This window comes from Haliotis asinina, chromosome 1 (assembly GCF_037392515.1).
Source record: "Haliotis asinina isolate JCU_RB_2024 chromosome 1, JCU_Hal_asi_v2, whole genome shotgun sequence".
NCBI lineage: Eukaryota > Metazoa > Mollusca > Gastropoda > Lepetellida > Haliotidae > Haliotis > Haliotis asinina.
The window spans coordinates 56,096,399-56,116,758 of NC_090280.1; the positions used below are offsets into that span (position 1 = coordinate 56,096,399).

The 20,360-nt window shown below is 38.9% G+C and overlaps 1 protein-coding gene across 1 annotated transcript in view; it reads right to left on the minus strand.

The window, feature by feature from the left end:
- Nucleotides 1–508: 508 nt before the first annotated feature.
- Nucleotides 509–20,360, minus strand: part of LOC137294393 (protein strawberry notch homolog 1-like) — a 34,214-nt gene continuing 14,362 nt past the window's right edge. Inside the window, exons 13-30 of the mRNA XM_067825399.1 lie at nucleotides 20,191–20,288; nucleotides 19,286–19,419; nucleotides 18,076–18,264; nucleotides 16,190–16,417; nucleotides 15,047–15,183; nucleotides 14,034–14,165; nucleotides 13,195–13,330; nucleotides 12,329–12,441; nucleotides 12,062–12,133; nucleotides 11,654–11,759; nucleotides 10,609–10,683; nucleotides 10,315–10,461; nucleotides 9,917–10,011; nucleotides 9,373–9,465; nucleotides 8,197–8,343; nucleotides 7,629–7,705; nucleotides 7,043–7,239; nucleotides 509–5,695 (exon numbers count right to left, since the gene is read on the minus strand). Coding sequence (XP_067681500.1) covers nucleotides 5,562–5,695; nucleotides 7,043–7,239; nucleotides 7,629–7,705; nucleotides 8,197–8,343; nucleotides 9,373–9,465; nucleotides 9,917–10,011; nucleotides 10,315–10,461; nucleotides 10,609–10,683; nucleotides 11,654–11,759; nucleotides 12,062–12,133; nucleotides 12,329–12,441; nucleotides 13,195–13,330; nucleotides 14,034–14,165; nucleotides 15,047–15,183; nucleotides 16,190–16,417; nucleotides 18,076–18,264; nucleotides 19,286–19,419; nucleotides 20,191–20,288 — 2,310 coding nt within the window. The 3' untranslated portion in view covers nucleotides 509–5,561. The remainder of the gene's footprint in view (nucleotides 5,696–7,042; nucleotides 7,240–7,628; nucleotides 7,706–8,196; nucleotides 8,344–9,372; nucleotides 9,466–9,916; nucleotides 10,012–10,314; nucleotides 10,462–10,608; nucleotides 10,684–11,653; nucleotides 11,760–12,061; nucleotides 12,134–12,328; nucleotides 12,442–13,194; nucleotides 13,331–14,033; nucleotides 14,166–15,046; nucleotides 15,184–16,189; nucleotides 16,418–18,075; nucleotides 18,265–19,285; nucleotides 19,420–20,190; nucleotides 20,289–20,360) is intronic.

Below are 20,360 nucleotides of genomic sequence, written 5' to 3' on the forward strand. Positions count from 1 at the left end.
ACATTGATTCAATCCCATATACATGTATCTCTCAATTTTGACAGTCTTACATTGAAAGTACAGTTCTCCTGCATTTTTGTAAAGAGTATGTTATGGAATTTGGCACCATAATTGTTATCTGCACAAGGCTGCTGGAAATATGAACAAGGTAGTGCTATCAGTAGGGCATCAAAAACAGCCCACTATTTTTGGCTGGCCCATTAATAGGAATAATTCTGAAATTTTGAAAAGCACTGATAAAAACATTTAGAAACAAAGCCCAAAACATCCTGGCTGAAGAAAATTCAAACCTGAAGGCCTGTGCATCTTTACACAGCCTCTAAAAGCAAATACGCAAATTCTGATGTTATTGATCATGACGGTGCTTGTGAACAATGCATATTTATTTAAAACAAACGTTTTTAAAGACTGCCTTCAACTTAGTACTAAAGTGATGAAAGGTGCATGAGGGCTAGTGACATAAGATACAGGTTACAATGTAACCTGTAACAAAATACATACCATATGCTATTGTTGATGTGTTTATTACAAACATATTTCAGGACATATTCAACAGAACAACTTTAAAGGAACACTATCAATTTCATAAGTTTGAGAAAAGGCAAATACTTGGAAGTACTTAAGGCAGATTAAAATTTCTCACATCTCTTGACTGCCTGAAACATCAAAATCAGCTTTACTCACATTTTAAACATGAAATACAAATAACACACTGAAAAACTTACATTTTTTGTAAATTAGCATATGACTGATATAGATGAACATGAATAAAATGTTTTTGTTTGCTACTGAAGTGTGACAAGCGCTGTGATTACTGGCCAGATGGTCTGTATCAATAGTGTCCCTTTAACCAGTGGTCAACTCCCGACTTCTAACCATACTCTCATCACTCCAGCCTTCAGTCACTCTCCCTCCTTCATCAGCAGTCAGGGAACACTGCACTTCACAACCTTCCACAGCCACTATCTATTCGTATCTATATCTAAATAAATTGATTCGAGTACACCCTATCCATCACTACGTAATCCTGTCTTACAAAATGAATTATTAAAGGCACAATGTCACACATTTTCAACAACAGTTTGGTCTGTATTATATATGCACTGACTCTAGCTTCATACTGATGGAGTAAGAGACTTATTATCGCTTATAACTTCCCGCAAACTGAGACTTGAACTTCAAGGCGAACAGCTTTTCAGAGAACACTTGCCATATATGGAATGTTAACAACTGCTCCATATACTGAAAACAGTCCCATGTGGTGTTGTGGAACTGGGTTCAATCCCAAGATGTGCGTAGGATACTTGAAAAGAGCACTCCAGGGAACACTGCTCTGTGGGATTCACTTGAATTAATGTTGACCCAATAGAGGGCACAAGAGCTGATGCAATGCAACATTGCATTCATTCTTTTGAACTTTTTATTGGTATTGTAATCTAATTACATATTTTTTGGGGGGAGCTTGGGTGTAAATTGTATGGTAAATTCCATGAGGGCTGATAATATTATTGAGAAAAATACATTATTCACTTTAGCGTGGTGTGATATAGTGCCTTCAATTAGACTACAACCTTGTTTATACATTCTCATCAATATCCAAACAAATTGATGAGAATACACCTACGAGTAACTATCCAATCCTGTCTGTAATGAAATGAATGATTAATGAGAGTACAACCTACCACTATCCATCCTCCGATCTGATCCTATCTCTAATGACCTGGGATCATTGACAAGAGGGACAATATCGCAGTCTCTCCGATTTTATTTGTAATAAAATAATGGGATAGCCTATGAACAAAACATAGATAGTATCAAATACTTATCATGCTTATGTCATATATATATATCAATATATAAATTAATACCATAAAATTTAAGTTTTTAAAAAATGGAATTTAAAACACCCAAAATGTATCTGACATTAAAACTCTTGAAACTGAAAACTATATTTCAGCAAGTATTAACTTTAGTATAAACAGACGGAAAACAATTTTTCTGAGATCAGTATGACTCTAATTGGTCCTTTTAACCAAATCAATAAACGCGACACTCTGATGCACTTTGTCCACTAAATCAGCATTGGTTAATTGTGACTTAGTTTAACATAACATCAATAATAGGGGAGAGTGAGTGAGTAGGGTTTAAAGCTGCTTTTAGCAACACTGCGGCAATATTACATGGGGGGAACCAGAAATGGGCTTCACACATTGTACCCAGACTGATCTCAGCCTTGGCCGAAACTACCCACGAGAGGTCCTCTGAATGACATTCAGAGAAAGTTTAGTTTTACGCTGCTTTTAGCAATATTCAGCATATTTTGCATATAGTAGCCATGTGGGGAATCTAACCTGGATATTTGGCATGAGGAGCGACTGCCCTAACCGATAACCTACCCAACTGTTCCTCTTGCAATGGAGTAATGGACTTGTGTCTGGGACTAAAGCATGAGTAAGTACCAAGGGCTGCCTGGATAGATATAACTCTAAGCACTAATCATGCACATTTTTTTTAGGGCTAAGATGAGACTCAACATAATACACCTGCCACAAGATCCTGATCCTTATAAGTTTGTAGAGATTTTGGGGTACATACAAACTCAAATTCAAATCTCCAGACTTTTACATATCTATTACATATTTCCAAATAGGCACCTCTGCAAGATATCAGATGGAAATTTTGATCACCTCATAAAAGATGTATCACAATTTGAAAATTAACTGAGCTTAAATGTGATTGACTGAAAAAAATCCTGTTATCATCTAACTCCTTCAACAGAATCCTAACCATATACAACACGCACATGAAGATATTCATTAGAAACAACATTCAGAATGAGATTTTCTTCAACCTCCTTTCTCAGACTTGACATAGTATCATTTGTCTTGAGGTCGATAGCATCTGTGTATCAGTGTGTAATGTTCCCTTCTTGCAGCTGAGAAAATGTCCTTCAATAAACTGAAATTGCAAAAATATAAACAATATCCATGACAATATCTGAATACAAACTGATTAAAAAGAACCGCTTTCAACATGTAACAATTAAATAAGTGCTGAACAGTGGAATTCATGTCATAATCTTACTTCATTTTCCAGGAACCAAACACAGAAACCACTTTACTATATGTTAAATGTAGGCTAGAAAGTAGTTTCATATATCTCATGAATCAGCTATTGAAACTACTGTAACATATCTATCAGTTTTGGCAGGAAAGTCGTTTCTTATGCTCACATCGGATGACAAACCACTCTTGAATATCTATTATTTCTTTGCTGAGAATTAATATCTTATATCAGATACTTTATGTATTATATTAAGCCTACACATGGATAACAAATTACATGACAATTTATAACTAAGTTTTGACACAGTACAGAATCTTTCATTTCTGTATAATCTTTGTATTTACTGTAGACCCATAAATTTTCAAGTTTGACAAGAACCCACAAAGGTGACAGCAATGATAAACAGGTTGAATTGGACATCATAATCATCATAACCTTCATCAAACACCCTCTCTATACTATCACACAGATCTGTCATACAGACATAAGGGGTAACATTACAACAACACAAAGCCAAATAAATAAGTCTCTGGTGACATTGATTGGGTACTGAACACGAGTTGAAAGCACCTTTTGTTAAATTGAAATGAACAACTGTACAAACCGTTATGGACAGACCAATGATGCAGAGATCACTATTGAGAATATGGTGAGTGTAGCTTGCATCAAATTCTTAGCAACAGATACATCCTGAGATACAGAGACGGGCATCCATTGTATTCTTGTACAAATTCTCACATGGTTCACTCAGACCAATACAAAAAATAGTTATTTTTGCACATGACAAGTTTTTGATCAGAAATCACAGAGTTCTATTTACATTGGCAAAACGTCTGACTTGGAATATATCGATTCATCATCCATACCAGTTTCGTCATGAGCATTATCAATCTCAAGCTAGCTATGGCAGAATCTGCCCGTAGGAATTGTTTCACTGGAAAACTCAAGTTAATATATACACACTGAAATATATCACAAATTCACGTGACGTCTCTACACAGCACGTTGCATGTATTTTGAATGGCAAATGCACTTATGAAAACTTTGACTGGAAGAGGCCTTATTTACAAGTCAAGCATGAAGTCCTGTACTGCTGGAAATAGACCTATCCTTGGATAGATAGTTTAAGAGGCTGCAACTATGATATGAACGAAACCACACGTGTCGGATACATAAAGTAGTAATATTCTGTACTAGTGACACCCCAACTTTGTATCGATGGACTTTTCAATGTATTTCGAAACAAGCAGTCTTCATTGCATAACTGACAGGCAAATATACAAGGCACATGTGAGGGTTCTTCAATATCCACTTTCACAAAATATACTGAAACTCACATTCACTTTCACACAGCAACACAAGAATTCGGGCAGTCGCAGGTGCTCAACTGCTTAATTTGCACAATTCCCTCTGATAATCCATGAATTCTGATCCTCACATCAGAAACAATGATTGGAGTCTTTTGTCGCGTTCCTTGAATCTACAGCTTCAGAGTACTGAACGTCTAGGCAATGATCTAGACTACTGGCGCTGTAGCGTTGTCACGGCTGTAGGAATGTAGCAATGGCCATATTGTATGAAAGACTGAGGGTACAATCTAGTCTCGCCCTATCTCTTGCCAGCCTGTCTGGGTAACTGACACCAAAATCACCACATACAACCTGCAGACTACAGCACTGACTTCAGTAGGATCATGCTCTATGTTGAAGCATGGGTCTGTAGTAATGACAAAAATACTGCTACAGGTTGATAAATACATAAATTGTTCATAGATTCCACACTGCATCTTGTTCAGTACCACTAAGATGCTTAGATATATAATTCTCCAGTTTTGAACTAGGTGTTGACATGAGCAAATGCTGAATTGCTGAAATGGTCCTATACTGCACGACATGGGATGTAAAGAAGTGGGTCAACTTCCTATGCTGACTTGGTTTTGGGCCCTTTCGTTTGCTGCAGTGAACATTGCTTCATAGTGTCTTGAGTGTCGATCAATGGAATATAGTGTCTTGATGGTCAATCAATGGAATATAGAGTTTGATGGCTTATCTGTCTTATATAGCAAATGTATTCTGCTGTGTATCTGGTGGTCAATGCTGGCAGCTTGAATATTTCATCCTTTGATGTTGCAAGATCCTGACCTGAGTGGAACCACTACTGTAATATTTCCTCAGATTTCCAAGGAGTGGTCTTTGCTGCACATTACATCTGAGATGCTAGAGTGGACAATTTCTAAGCAATGTCAAGACTTTACACAAATAACATCAGAATCACCAAATTGAATAACTCTGTAACTTGACAATGTTACGGGCATACAGCTGAAAACATCAGATTCACCAAAACTGGCGAAGGTGGCCTCTGGCTTCAGTTCCCAATGTCTAATCAAGGCTGATAACTTCAGTTGTTCACCTAGACAGCGGCAGACTGACGAGGTGATGAAAGCACATTTCTGGAGACTTAGTCTCAGTATTGCAAATACACAAGAAACAGTGTCCTCAGAAAAACACAGGCATGCTGAGATTGGCCTCGTCTTCCCTGGGTGGTGGATGTTTCTCTGAGTACATCTTAGCCGAGTCTTGAGACAGGATGTTGGTCAGGGGATTCACACAGTTGCCAGGAATGAGGCTCCCTGGAAGAGATGAATCAAAACAGGTAGGATGAAAGTCCAGTATAAAAATAAAATGCCGCATGCAGCAATATTCCAGTAATACAGACAGAGCATACATGCATTCAGACCTGTTGACTTATTCACAAAACGTTCGTAGCCCCCAAAATTCTTAACTTTGATCGTAGCCAATGTGTTAAGAAGGGGTTTAAAAAGGGGTTTAGGGCAACAAACGTTTCGAGAATAGCTAGCCTGGTCCTGACAATCCAGTGACTTACTGCTGGTGAGCATGTTGGTATGGAAAGTGGTGATAGTATGTGTACAGGTATTGGTTGGTTGATTGATTTGTTATTAAATGCTGCACTTGACAATATTCCAGCTATATTTCAGAAGTATGTAAATAATCAAGTCTGGACCAGCATGAGCATCATTCTACAAATATGGAATACGATGACATGTGTCAACCAAATCAGTATGCCTGACCACCTGATTCATGAGGTGTCTCTTACAACAAGCATGGGTTACTCAAGACCAATTCTAACCAATGTGAGAGTCTCTAAAACCAAATTTCAGCCACCAGTGCCCACATTTTACAAAGGCAGCCTTTTGGTGGGAACCATAACCAAAATTACTGTCCTTCAAAAATTTACTCAAGAATTCATGATGCTCTTGGTTTTACTCTTTAAACACCAGTCAACCAGAGGCATATACTGCCACGACATCATCCCAAAGATTCTCTGGCCATAGATAAAGCCTATGTTTATCAAGGAAAATATCAGCTCATAATCATTATTACTACTACATATCATACACCATTTGAAAGGTCCAATCCTACCGTTTATAAATATGAACGTTGCTTTTATAATATTGTGATGATTTTTAATGAAAATGCAGGCTTACACATTTATATGTCCAGATAAACCTCAAAGGAAGCAAAAACTTGGGAGATCTAAGGATGCTCTAACTTTCTTTTCCATTGGTAACATGGCATGATATGCCCTTTTTTCCTATCCTCTGAACATTGTTACTTTGCTCACTGAGAACTCTGATGTGGACCCATTGCCGAAGCATGACAGAATAGTTTTTTCATTAACATTGCCAAAAAGTTTATAATTCTAATCCTGTCGATAATATATGGCCATTTGAAATGTAGTCAGTATTCAACAGGCATTAAGAAGAGTGACAGATTTGCTAAATGAATCATATGTTAGTTAGGTTCCTAAAATTATATATCATTTTGATGCAACTACTCCTTGGCCGATTTTTCGGTCTACGGTGTCTGGGGAATGGGGACGTTTTGGACTATTTTTCTGCCTATGGTGTTGAATTGGTTAATAAACTTCAGGGGATTTACACCGAATCGTGACTTACCCACGATCCTCTTGCCATCATCAGTGCGAAGCCGTATGATCTGCATCTTGGAGCTGGCTCCACCTGGCATGGAGGCTAAGACTCCTTCCACTTTGCTCCACACACTGAGTACAGAGCCACTCAACACATGGTAAGTCCGAGTTCGCAGACCGATCTCACACTGGAGTCCAAGGGACATCTTCTTACAGTTACCCCGCCTGGTGAATTAAGGATGCTGTAACTTATCACATTTATCAATTTGAACCTGTCAACTTCCTATTAAATTTTACCTAAAGACCACAAAAACAAACACTTTATTACAGCATAAAGACAAATGCTGAGAAGTTGAGTAACTATTTTAGAATTTCATCTTGTTATACATAACAATTGCTAAGGAGCACACATACTAAACTCTTTGTGTGATTAGTAAATATTGAAAAGTATGCAAGTACAGAGCCAGTATCATAAATTTTATGAATATCAGACTAAGTGTTTAATCTTTCAAAAGTGATTGCTGAAAGGATAGGAGTTAGTACTAAGTTGCCCTGAATCTCTCCACACCCACCAACCCCATTCCTCCTCTAGGTGAATTACTACTGATACTGACCAGTATGCATGACTACAACACTTGGCTGAAGCGTAATACTGGTCATCCCACCAGTTCTGAGCTTCATCAGGCAGCACCTGGAACAGATAAAAGGCCATGAGCTTCACACACAAAGTCAGAGTAGCAGCTACCATCAACAGTATCATCTCAGAGTCTGTTGGTACTTGGGGACAGTAAGACAATGTGAGGGATATTGGTAAAAGTGAGCGAGTTTGGTTTTACTGTACTTTTAGCAATATTTCAGCAATACCACAGCAGGAAACTCCATGAATAGGCTTCATACATTGTACCTATGTGTGGAATAGAATCCTTGCCTTCGGTGTGACGAGCGAATGCTTTAACCACTAGGCTACCCTACTCCCCAAGATATGGTTAAAAGGCAGATGGGGATGAACTTCTACTTATTGATCTGTTGTGGTCTTAAGCGTAACCTTTAACTGTTCCCTGGGAGATGACACCCAAAAAAGTTTTGGAATTCCCCTACTATACTATTAACCATATACTACAGATTAATCTAATATATTTTTTACATATATTTTCTACACCTAAGTTCATGAGCATGTCTGACCTTCTTATACTTCTTGCGTATTTCCTCTAATGTCTCACAACGAAGTTGGAGGCCTGTGTTGGGGCGGTACACATTGTACAGTCGTTCCTTCTTCTTATTCTTTCCCTGCTGCACTATCAAGATGGATGTCCGCTTCATGTTACGTTCCTGAAAGAGATAAAGTTTTCATCTGAACAAACTCTGTTGAGCATCCAAAAATGTTCATACTACAACACTTTATGCAGATGGTCTACTGAGGCAATCCATGTTTGAGTTGGTGTTCAACATGTCTGTATCTCTCATGTAGCACTATGAGCATACACTGTGTCTGGATTTGGTGCATTACACATGTAACTATTATTATTATCATTATTATGTTTTGTAACCACACCTTGCCCTAAGATGTGACAAACAGGACTGTGTCATTTAGTTGATGCATGTCCTAGCATCCCGTTTGCACAGATCAATGTTTAAGATCATCAATCACTGGACTGTCTGGTCTTGACGTGATTATTTTCAGAGAGCCGTCACATACATAGATTTCTGCTTTAAATTAATATACTGACGATATATATACCACACAAGATGTATATTAGTCAGTTAGCAGCCTGTGTGGAAACAGTTTGACAAGGTAAAAATATAGAAAAAACTGCCACCAGCACTGGTATATTGTTTGAGACTTGTTTGCGTTAATCTCAAGTTGAACACAGGTGACAAATATGTCAAAATGATTCAATTTCAGTATCACAGCACTGCTCTGTGAGATGTATATACAGCTAGACAAGTTTACATCACCATTAATTATTTTCAATAACATGTTTAATGGGTGGTGAAGCAATGAATATGTGTAACAAGGTTTTATGAAATTACACTGTATTACCAGTAATTGTTTGATGATAAATACATGCAAGAAAACTTTAAAAGACCAATTGAACTTCAACAAACAATGCTCCCCTGTTCATGAACTACACTCAACCTACTGGCTATTGGCTTACACTGAAGATTAAATTAGTTTTGCCATTACTCTACATCTGTGTACCATAAATCACAAACTGCCTTCAAAATGAAAAGGAGTCTGGTTCTCATGGAGATTTTCTACTGTAATAACAATCTGCCTGGTTCTCTCACTTCAAACAATGTTGCTATGACAAGACACTTTGACTGTGTTGCCCAGTTCTGATCACTTCGATACCCTACCTGATAGGCCAGGTAGAATCCCTCTTCAGATCCAATACACTTTCTCCACAGCTCAATAGCCTGGTTCCAAGACATGCCTCTCTCCACACTCACCTGTAAACACACAGTCAGAAGTTCAGGTAAATCTAATCTACTGCACATGTAGAAAATGAACATGTGTTGGTTTAATAGGATGTTACGTGAATCTCATTGAGAAATATTTGTGCTATACTACAGTGCCTAGATTTTCAAAGCTCTCTTAGCACTAGGACAACCGTAAGTTCCATACATTAAACATTAACTTATGACTCTTAGCACTGAGAGAGCTTTGAAAATCTAGGTCCAGGGCAATAAATGATCATCAGTTCAGTGGGTCCCAATCAAAGCATTTTGTAGAAAAGCATCCTGATCATCAATAACTGAAAAATGTCCCGATTAAGGTACTGCATGCTACAATTAATGATTAGTTTCAGTTGAAAACCTGATTCCCACGACCTTTATACAGGTTATGAAAACAGGTGACATGTTCCATGTACCACACACCAGCTTGAGGACTGTTACTCACTGTCGTCAGTTCTGTCTTGGCAGTGTTTGTGGCTGTGTTGCCCAGGAATGTCAGTGTCTCCACCTTGTGGACCTTCTCACCTCCAGAACCCAGATCTGGAATGGGACAGCAAGTGTTTTGAGTTTTGTTTTAATCCTTACAGGTTGCATGGAGCCTTCAGGACCTGTCAACTGTTGTAACAGGATCTCTCACTTTGTATCTCCTTGTGCATGAATTTAGATTTACTCTGCTACAAGCAATATTCCTGCAATATCAGGGCATAGGGACACCAGAAATGGTCTTCGGCATGACTAGCGAAAGTTTTAACTACATGGCTGCCCCACCATTGCCTCATTACTTGAAAATGCTTTGAGATCAAATTGAACATTTCACAAGATAAGCATGAAATGCAGACTTACCCAGAATGCCCATGTCCCAGCGTCCATTCCGCTTGGCCTCGAGGATGATGGCAGTGAGAGTATCTGTAAAATACTTGAAGAGAGCGTTCTGGAGCTCAACCTCCATACCCAGGATTCGGTTCAAGTACTTGCTGATGTTGTTGTAGTCTGCACAAGAAAACATTGTCAGTTTACCCATCACCTTACTTAAATTTTCAAGGTCAGTTATGTCAATACGGGGATAACCAACTTGATTATTACTCATCACTGATAACAGTGTAATAATGTACAGCACACAGTAACAGTATAACATACCTTTTTCCAGACTTGGGAAGCCTGATCTCTCATCTATGCCAATCATACCAACACCAACGAGACCTCTCTTGACATCTGAAAGTAGGATAGCAGTTCATGTACATCATCTGCATTATGAATATGTGTTTAACAACCAGGGACTCATTTCATGAAGCATGCTTTATTAAACTAACAAACTCCCATTCTTTACCACTGCACTGACATTACCTTAGTGACTTATGACCACCATAGTGCTTTGTGAAATGAAGCCCCAAGGGTCCTTTCAAAAAGTGTAACAAATGTCCATTCTTAAATTTTGCACTGAGGTGCCCCTGTGACTTATAATCACTTTAGTGCTGTGTGAAAGAAAGCCCTGGACTGTTTCTTTATATCCCAATCCCTCTTCTACACCTCCCCATCCTCCACAGAGGTACCGAGTACATGGTTCCACTTTCAGCTAAGCTAACTGATATATAAGAGCTACTAATTAGGAAAGAAAACAAATTCTATATTCTCTAGACAATCCTATGTGAGCAATGACTGGCACTGTAAAAGACATGCTTTCAACCGATTCACTAAGACTAGTGATCTGATCTATTTTATCTCCCTCTTACAACAACCAGAGAATGTGGGAACCCAGACTAACAAAGATCATTATGGAATGTTTGATATGTGTTTCTCAGTCACTTCTTGCCCTATTTCTGCAGATCCAACTCAAGAAAGACAAATGCAAACATTACAATGCAGATGGTCTGATGATGACTACCTCCAGTGATTGTAAACCGAACAGAAAGGCAATATATAGGGGTAGGGTGTCCATGGGAGCAGCTGCATAACTGCTGATTTTGCGTAAGCTATAATTCTCACTCAGATGGGTGTCAATAAGACATCCTTCGGATACAAGTTAAACCTGATTGTTGGTACTGCCTTCCAGAGAAGAGCGAGTGAGTTGGGTTTTACGCTCCTTTTAGCAATATCATGGTGGGGAAAATCAGAAACGGGTTTCACATATAGTTCCCACATGGGGAGTCAAACCCAGTCTTCAGCACGATGAGCAAACACTTACCAGAGAAAAAGTCTCCCTTGTACGTCTGAGGCGGTGCCACAAGTGGTGGGTCCCCTGTCAGGTTGAGCACACACTTCATCACAGCCTCCAAAGCAGCACGACCATACTGAAACATACACACCAGTCCTTGTACCCAATAACCATCACAAGAGCAACTTTCAAGTATCTAGACACATCAGAAAGCTTAATACATGAAAGCTACCATTCACTCTGATAATTCTTGACACTTGGCATAAAATTCAGACGGATGGCTGACATGAAAAGCCTTTTTTTTCTGATAGCAATTGTATTATAATTTACCTAACATTGTGCTTGTGCAGCCCTATATATATGGGTCCTTAATAAGAATTACAATATCGCTTGTTACAAGACTTACTGCAACCGTCTATACAAACTTGAAGTTCTCACCTTGTTATCGATGTTGAACCTGCTGAGATCTCTGGACTCAGTTGCACGTCGGTCACCATGAGTCAGCGCTCCCTACAAACAGAGACACCATGTGATCTCACTCAGTTTTGGCACAAACAAAAACGACACTCAAACTGAAATGAGACTTCTCTTGAAGTTTAATTAGTTTTAGTTTCTCGTATAGGCTGGATATGTCTTGATGTTGTCATCATCAATGCAACAAGCAATATGTACTGCGAGGTCGGACAGAGTAGACAAGTAACTCACCAGACTCTCCAGACGCTTGGCAACAGTAGAAGCAAACCTTCTCTCTCCAGCCAGCTCAGAGATCATGAAGACATACTCAGGTGCTGTCACCTGGTTGGACCGGTGAGTACGACCTGCACAAGAACACGTATACATGAGATCTAATTGTTGTTGGCACCTAGTGGGTACTGTCTTCTGAGCTAGTTGTTTTGAATCAGTGAAGATTCAAGTGTATTCCTTACAACTAAATAAATATTGTTGTAGAGCATCTAATAAGGAAATGAATGAGTTTGGATTACAAGCACTTAGCTGTATTTTAGTTTTATGATAGCATTCAAGTTTGACAGATACATAAGAAAGTTCAAAGTCTTAAAGTTTTGCTTCAGTTAAACTTATGAGTGAGTGAGTTTAGTTTAACACTGCACTCAGCACTATTCCATCCACATGGCAAAGGTCTACAAATAATCGAGTGAGTGAGTGAGTGAGTTTAGTTTTACGCCGCACTCAGCAATATTACAGCTATATGGCGGTGGTCTGTATATAATCGAGTCTGGACCAGACAATCCAGTGATCAACACCATGAGCATCGATCTGGGCACTTGGGAACCAATGACGTGTCAACTAAGTGAGGGGACGTAACCAACCCATCCTGTTACTCGTATCTTACGAAAAGCTTAGCCGCCGTTTGTGGCAAACATGGGTTACTGAAGACCTATCCTACCCCAAATCTTCACGGGTCAGCTATACTTACGATCAGAGACAAAGTAGTGATAAAGATTGAACATGATGATCACTTGTTGCTGGGATGTGCGACACAGTATATGCGACTCCTCAGACAACTGAATCAACCATGCACCTCAAAGTTTTCAGAGTGCATACCCACTCACCGAATTGCTGTATAGCTCTGTCAGCACTCCATGGAAGCTCAAGTGTGATGTGTACTCTTCGCCGCTGGTTGATGACACGCCGGTCAGCTTGTAGTGAGATACCTGAACTGGCTGCTTCTGATATAATAGCTATAAACTGTGTAGGTAGAGAGAGAAACGATTAGGTCAGGTTTATCGCCATGTGATCAGTATTTTTGTAAAATTTGTCTGATAACGCACCTACCACTTATATTTTACATAATTACATATGTAAATGATCCTGTTTTGCAGTAGAGATGGACAATAGGAGCAACGATCTCTGCCATCAGAGTACAATCATATTCAAACTACCAAATTAGGAGATTGACCAGCTGATTCACTTCCTGTGACAACATGAGGAGAACTTCTAAACTAGAATCCTGACAAACATGATCAATATTTCTGTAACATCATAGCCTGAAAGCTCATTCTGTGAGGAGTGAGTGAGTTCAGTTTTACGCCGCACTCACGCGTTATTCCAGCCATATGACTGCAGTCTGTAAATAATGGAGTCTGGACCAGACAATCCAGTGACCAACAACATGAGCATAGATCTGCGCAATTGGAAACCGATGACATGTCAACCAAGTCAGTGAGCCTGACCACCCGATCCCGATAGTCGCCTCTTACGACAAGCATAGTTGCCTTTTATGGCAAGCATGGTTGCTGAAGGCCTATTCTACCCCCGGACCTTCACAGGTCATTCTGTGAGGAAAGCTAAACGTTCACCATTCCGGCTTTAGGCTAAATGAGTGCAGCAAAGCCACATATTGCCAACAAGAACTAGTAGTTTATTCAACTGATACACTGTGACTGCTCACCTTTTCTCCATCCATGAACCTCTGCTTCTCTGTAAGGTTGAGGACCTCCAGAGGGACATCGACCTCACTTCGAGACTCATAACTCACACCACCGTCATCATTGCTCACAACTCTTCCTTTCCTTCCTGTCATCTACAGAACATATAAACACTTCATAATGATCACTTAATTATAAAGCATGGAAAGAACTATGTGCCATTAGCACTGTCTTCTCTAAAAAGTTCCAATCTTGGCCAATCAAAAATGGTCAGTACTGTGATGCAAGGAGGGTACAATAGAACACCATGCCTGCTAACAGTTGCAAACTTTTCATCCACAGAATGCATATATGATTTACATGCATAAAACCCAGCACTAGTTATTGCTTACAATATATAATGTGTGAGTGAGTGAGTGAGTGAGTTTTTACACTGCTTTTAGCAATATTCCAGCTATGTCATGATGGTGGGAAACATCAGAAATTGACCTCACACATTCTGCCCATGTTGGGAACTGAACCCAGGTCTTTGACTTGACGACTGAAAGCTTTAACCACTATACTATCCCATCACCTCTCCAGCTGGTTTTGGTCAGTGATACAACATAATCAGTAATCTATCATCAGTGTACCCAAGTTATTAAGCCAAATGATAAAAATCCATAAATTAACCTCTTACAAAAAAATGTGCCAATTCTAAACCAGAACCAGTGACTGATATTGTCAAGAAGGTCTGATTCAATCAGCATGCACTGCCAGTGAGAACCAATGCAATCTAGAAGCCTTAAGGTTGCATGGAGCCATGTCCCCTGTCACAACAGGTTCTTTAACTCTGTATCTCCACAACAAAAGTTAACTAAGAACATGTTTAACACATTTAGTGTTTCACATACATTTACTATTCAGCATCTGACTACAGATGACCATTTATCTCCTGAGTAAACATCAAGTAATGTTTATAAGCAGAAGTTACTTGACCAACAGAAATGTACAAGACAGTGGGGCAACGACTGCCTCTCCTTCCTATGTATCTTACCTCTGCTACACTCTCTGGTCCACCAAGCTCATCAATAAGGTAATCCAGAGTGTTTGGAGGAAGTTCATCTCCCAGTTTCTCAATCTTTGCCAGTAGGTCTGACTTCATTGCCATTGCTTTATCCCAGCCATCTTCATCTAGATCAAAACAATGTATCCCTTAATATCAAGAACTGCATATAAACCAATGTGATAGAGGCTAATTGACCGGACCTCCTATACTGTAACATGCTATGAATGCTATGAGAAAACTTGCGAGATCCTAGGCTTACGAGAGCTTTGTAAAACATGGCCTAGGTCTGAGTGTTCCTCTGGAGGTGACAATATTATGATTGTGTAGATTGTGTAGACAAATTCAAGACGATTTGTAAAACAAACCTTGGAAATCAAATGAGAAGAATACATGGCTACTGACTGAGTGGGCCAGTCATTGTTTTCCTCCATAATACTGCATGCAAGCAAATAAGTAGCATCTTGTGATATTTTGGTTTGATGTGACTAAGGATCAAACCAGTACCCTCATACTCTGAGACAAACACTACCCACTACACTATGGTCTCCCCTCCACAAAATGTCCTGATAGTTTGCTGGCTTGAGATCACACTCAGAAATATCTCAGCCTAGTGTCAGGGCCTGTAATTATGCAACTGATCCTGTGATACAACGACATGCAATTAATCAGGTCACTGAATCTGACCACCCTGTAATGAACTCCCTACAACAATCATAGGCTGCTGGAGACCATTTCTAACACTCAATTACCACAGGGCAAACAACTTATTATAAACCAGTCATATATGCAAAACTCTTCAATATTCATATTTCCTGTCTTTCTAATCGGTAAATTTACTCACTAATGCATATTTATCTTAAAACAGCATAAAACCGCAACATGAGTGAATGAGTATTGTTTCATGCTGCTTTTAGCACTATTCCAGCAATACCATGGCAGGGGGACACCAAAAATGGGCTTCATACATTGTACCCTTGTAGGAAGTCGCACCCAGGTTTGTGACAAGCGAACGCTTTAACCACAAAGCAAAACTAGCGCCACACAAGAATTGGGCTTTTAACTGGAAGAATTAACTAAAGGCACAAACTGTTCGACACACTGTGTTTTCTTCCTTATAAGCATTACACTTACTGCTAAATAAATTGCTTCGTAGACTAGAAGACCCATTGTGGTTGTTAGATGACGTTCCCCAGGTGCTGTTTTTAGACAGAAGGCCTGCAGCCCCCAACATTTTGTCAAACTCCTCATCTTCATTGGTGTCCTTTTTCTTCTTCTTTTCTTTCTTCTTCTTTTTCTTTTTCTCTTTCTTCACCTTTTTACTCCCTGACTTCTTCTTGGTCCCCCGTTTCAACCATGGATCTGTGGTCAAGAGATAAAGGATCTAAAGATACTGCTGATAAAAACTCTACCATCAGAAAACTTTCCCAAATTACTATTAGTTCTTTTTCAGACCTTCTTGCTGAATCATAAACTATTTTTCACAACGCTATTGAAAAAACAATTTTCGGACACATGCTTCAGCAGTAGGTCCACATCGGGGTTTTCAATGAGCTCAAATACAATGTTTCAAGGAAATAATAAAACAAATCAAATGAACTAAATACTAAAATCAACAACAGTACTCATAAAAGTTGTTGAACAAACATTATACTTTACTATTTCCATCCATACCTAATTCTAAGGATGTTATTCTCAATGTTATAGTTTAGAGGGGATATGGGTGGAAGTCTTTCCAGACCGTATCCAGTCTGACTGACTACCTTAGGTCATGTGTCTGATTTTGACCAATCACGTTTCTTACAGCAGACTTGGGCAAATAAAGTGTCATTAGACACAAAATCTTTATCCAACAAAATCGCTTCTTAAAACTGTGAAAATGCTCTTGGCAAGGATACGGTGATGTTGTTGATGTTCACAGCTTTCAAACAACATCCGCCAACAAACGATTCACCTTATGTTATTCATGCACAGCTTCGAAAAAGGAGGTATTTCACGCTATTGTATCACGTTACCGAGTGGAATGCCACTGATATCGAGGAAATAGATGACCATACATATTATTTGACAAATCTTTTCATAAAAAAAATTCTGGCAAAGTAAAAATGAAAATATCAATAGAAAAGGTTAGGGGATATTCTGGCATGTTACAAACGGGGAAAAAAGACGCTGCATTTTTTGTTCCCTTCGTGGTTTATCTGGACATTAGAAATCTCTAACCTTGAATTTTCCATTAAATACTACATTACTTATATTGTAGTTGTGTTATTTGAATAACATGACAAAAGACAAATTCCACATTCAGACAGTAGAATTATACCTTTCAAATGGTGTATGAGATGTAGTAGCACAAATTTTTACAAGTTGATATTTTCCTTGATTAACATGGGCTTCATCTATGACCTCTCTGGGAACTGAATGCCTCTGGCTGACTGGTGTTGAAAGAGATTACTTTAACAATTAATGTGATGATCATGATACACAATACAATAACAGTAGTAAAGATATTATTCAAGTGTCTGGGACCCCCTTTTTGTTGGCCTGGACCCCTGAAAAGTATAAGCATGAGTCCAAGGGACCCTCAAACACAGGACTCTGTCACTCAGGGTAAATCCCTGATACAAGTCAATCAATATGATGAAGTGTAAATAGCAAACAGTGTCTGATCAGATTGGGACTATGCCTTACTAGTTTCCATAAAAATCACATTTTACTAATTTTAGCAACATATTTGTAACCAATACAAAAAACAGAACAGCTGAGAGTTTTGCATGACTGATGAGTTCTGAAACACATATAGTTTTAACATGAGTTTTAACACTGCAGAGATAACTAAATACAGAACCAGTAAAGAGGAAGAGGCTTCAATACACTGTGTGACAGTTTCACATTGAATGAAATATTCCTAAAAAAAAATAAGGAAACAAATCTGTACCCAATACTGATTCTGAACATCATGATATTCCCCCAAAATGGTTCTCATATATGAAGAATCTCAGATCAAACCCTGTAGAACTTACCATCATCACTGTCGGATCCACTCCCAAAGGGGTTGATATTGTCATCTCCGCTCTCAGAGTCAGAATCGGAGAAGCTGCTGAGGCTGAGGTCAAAGTCACTTTGCTCCTTGCCCGAGTCATCCGAATCACTTGAACTGTCAATATCACTGTCATTGCGCGGCTTTTTGGCGTTGTTGTTGTTAACTGTATCTGTTGTTAAACAACATCTACACATTACCTTGTAAGTTTACAATTTACAATTTTAACGACGTGTCAAGGTCTTAATGTGAACTGTAAATTCCTGCTTTCTGTATTCAAACAACTGTCTATGTTTAAATGTCTGCAGATCTCATCTCATTAAATCGGATGCAAGTGCTGAGTTCTGAGGATGTCCCTTTACATGTGAAGTGAGAACAAACTTTGACCAATCAACAACAGATGTGACTGGCAAATCAGCACAAGTTTCACAGCACTAGTTTCAAAACTACTACTTCCATTCCCCACTTTGAAAAGGGCTTTCAAAGCAGACTTGTGTGATGTCAAACAGATGCCAGAGAGGGTCTTGCAGCATTGCCCACTGGCAATGAAAGGCTCTGCCGTTTCAAATGCTCATCCCTTAAAAGTGATCAAATGGCAATGTCCAACATTTACAAACAGCATGTAATGGTGTTCAAAATTACCCAAGTTAAACTGTTGGAAGTTACAAGATTCCAGCACAGCAGACTTCAGTAAATATTCAAAGCAAGGCTTTTATTTGGTCAGATGAAAGCTTTTTCTGACGTGACATACTGAAATAGCAAGACTTCTTCATGGATGCCAACTTCTTTATTGTGATGGACACGACCTTTTAAAGTATATTCCTACTCTATCAGGTGGAATCACCCTGATGAAGAAACATGAATATCCTTCAAAACATTACGTTCATCACAATAAAGAAGTTGGTGTCCATAGAACAAATCTTGCCTTTATGTTTTTCACTTTTAAATGCCATGCAAAGATTTTGTACTTGAATGTACCAAGAGTTTTTTGTACCAGAAGTAAGAACTAAGATTCAATGTCAGTGAAACACATTCACAAATTCAGAAGAAAAACATTTTGGGCTCTTTTATTTTTCCTCTCAAATCTTTACCAGATTCAGGAATATTAAAAATCCTCTAAAAATGCCTATCAGGAATTCCAAAGAGAGATGCACTACCCTCATTATTCTAACTATCCAAACACAATATGATACCTTTCTTTCTCTTGTTGTTATTGAAGAATCCATTGGTTCTGTTGTTGGAATGTCCACCAAGGTTAAACATGTCAAATGTTTTCCTTCGGTCTGAGCAAGGGAAGTGTTTCTCCACTAGCGTCTGTATCACACCTCTAGAAAAACATGGAGATTTTAAGTCATATACGTGAAAGAGTAGAACGCTTTTCTTACTGAGGCAGCATTGAGAGTTGAAAGCACCTTGTGTGCTGACAGTATGAAAAGGGTCATGTCTATGATTGCTTCCCCTCATACAGTGAGATGAATATAAGCATGTGAGTAGACTTGTGCAGGTGCTGATATATGCCCCTTTCATAGTGTTAGGCCAGAGAAACATTATGCCACAATCTACAATGGATACCCCAATCCATTCACAGTACTCAACATCTCCGAGTCTTTGACTTATCCTGTGAATGCCCAGCAGGCAGGTTCACAACCTGAACATACTTTTAACATTTTGGTATGACACAGACAAGCTGGTTGGTTTGTTGTTTTACAGGATACTCAGTAATATTCCAGCTATGTGGCAACAGGGTCTGTACATAATCAAGTCTGGACAATCCAGTGATCAACAGCATGAACATCAATCGATGCAACTGGGATACAATGACATGTCATTCAAGTCTGACCACCCAAGCCCAGACGCAGACAGGTCAAACAACAATCATGTTCTTATGATATACACCACACCATTTATTTGACAGATGAAACTTTGGCAACTCCGTGATATTATCTGTACAATATACAAACAAATTCATAAGAAATGAAAAATGGATTTCAAGGACATTTCAGCATTTACCAACCAAACCAACAATAAGTTCGAACTATCAGCAAACAAAGGAAGACTAAAAGAACACATGACATTCAGTGATACAAGGTACACTTACTTGGCTGTGGAGACAAAGTCATTGAGTTCACCGCCCGACTCTTCCAACTGTTCCAGTGTCCGTGCCTCTCCTGTTGACTGGAGGCCTATCACAACACACTGAAACAAAGACATCACCAAGTGAGCACTGTTTGCTTACTATGGGTTAAGTGGCTAATTCTCTGTTATCTA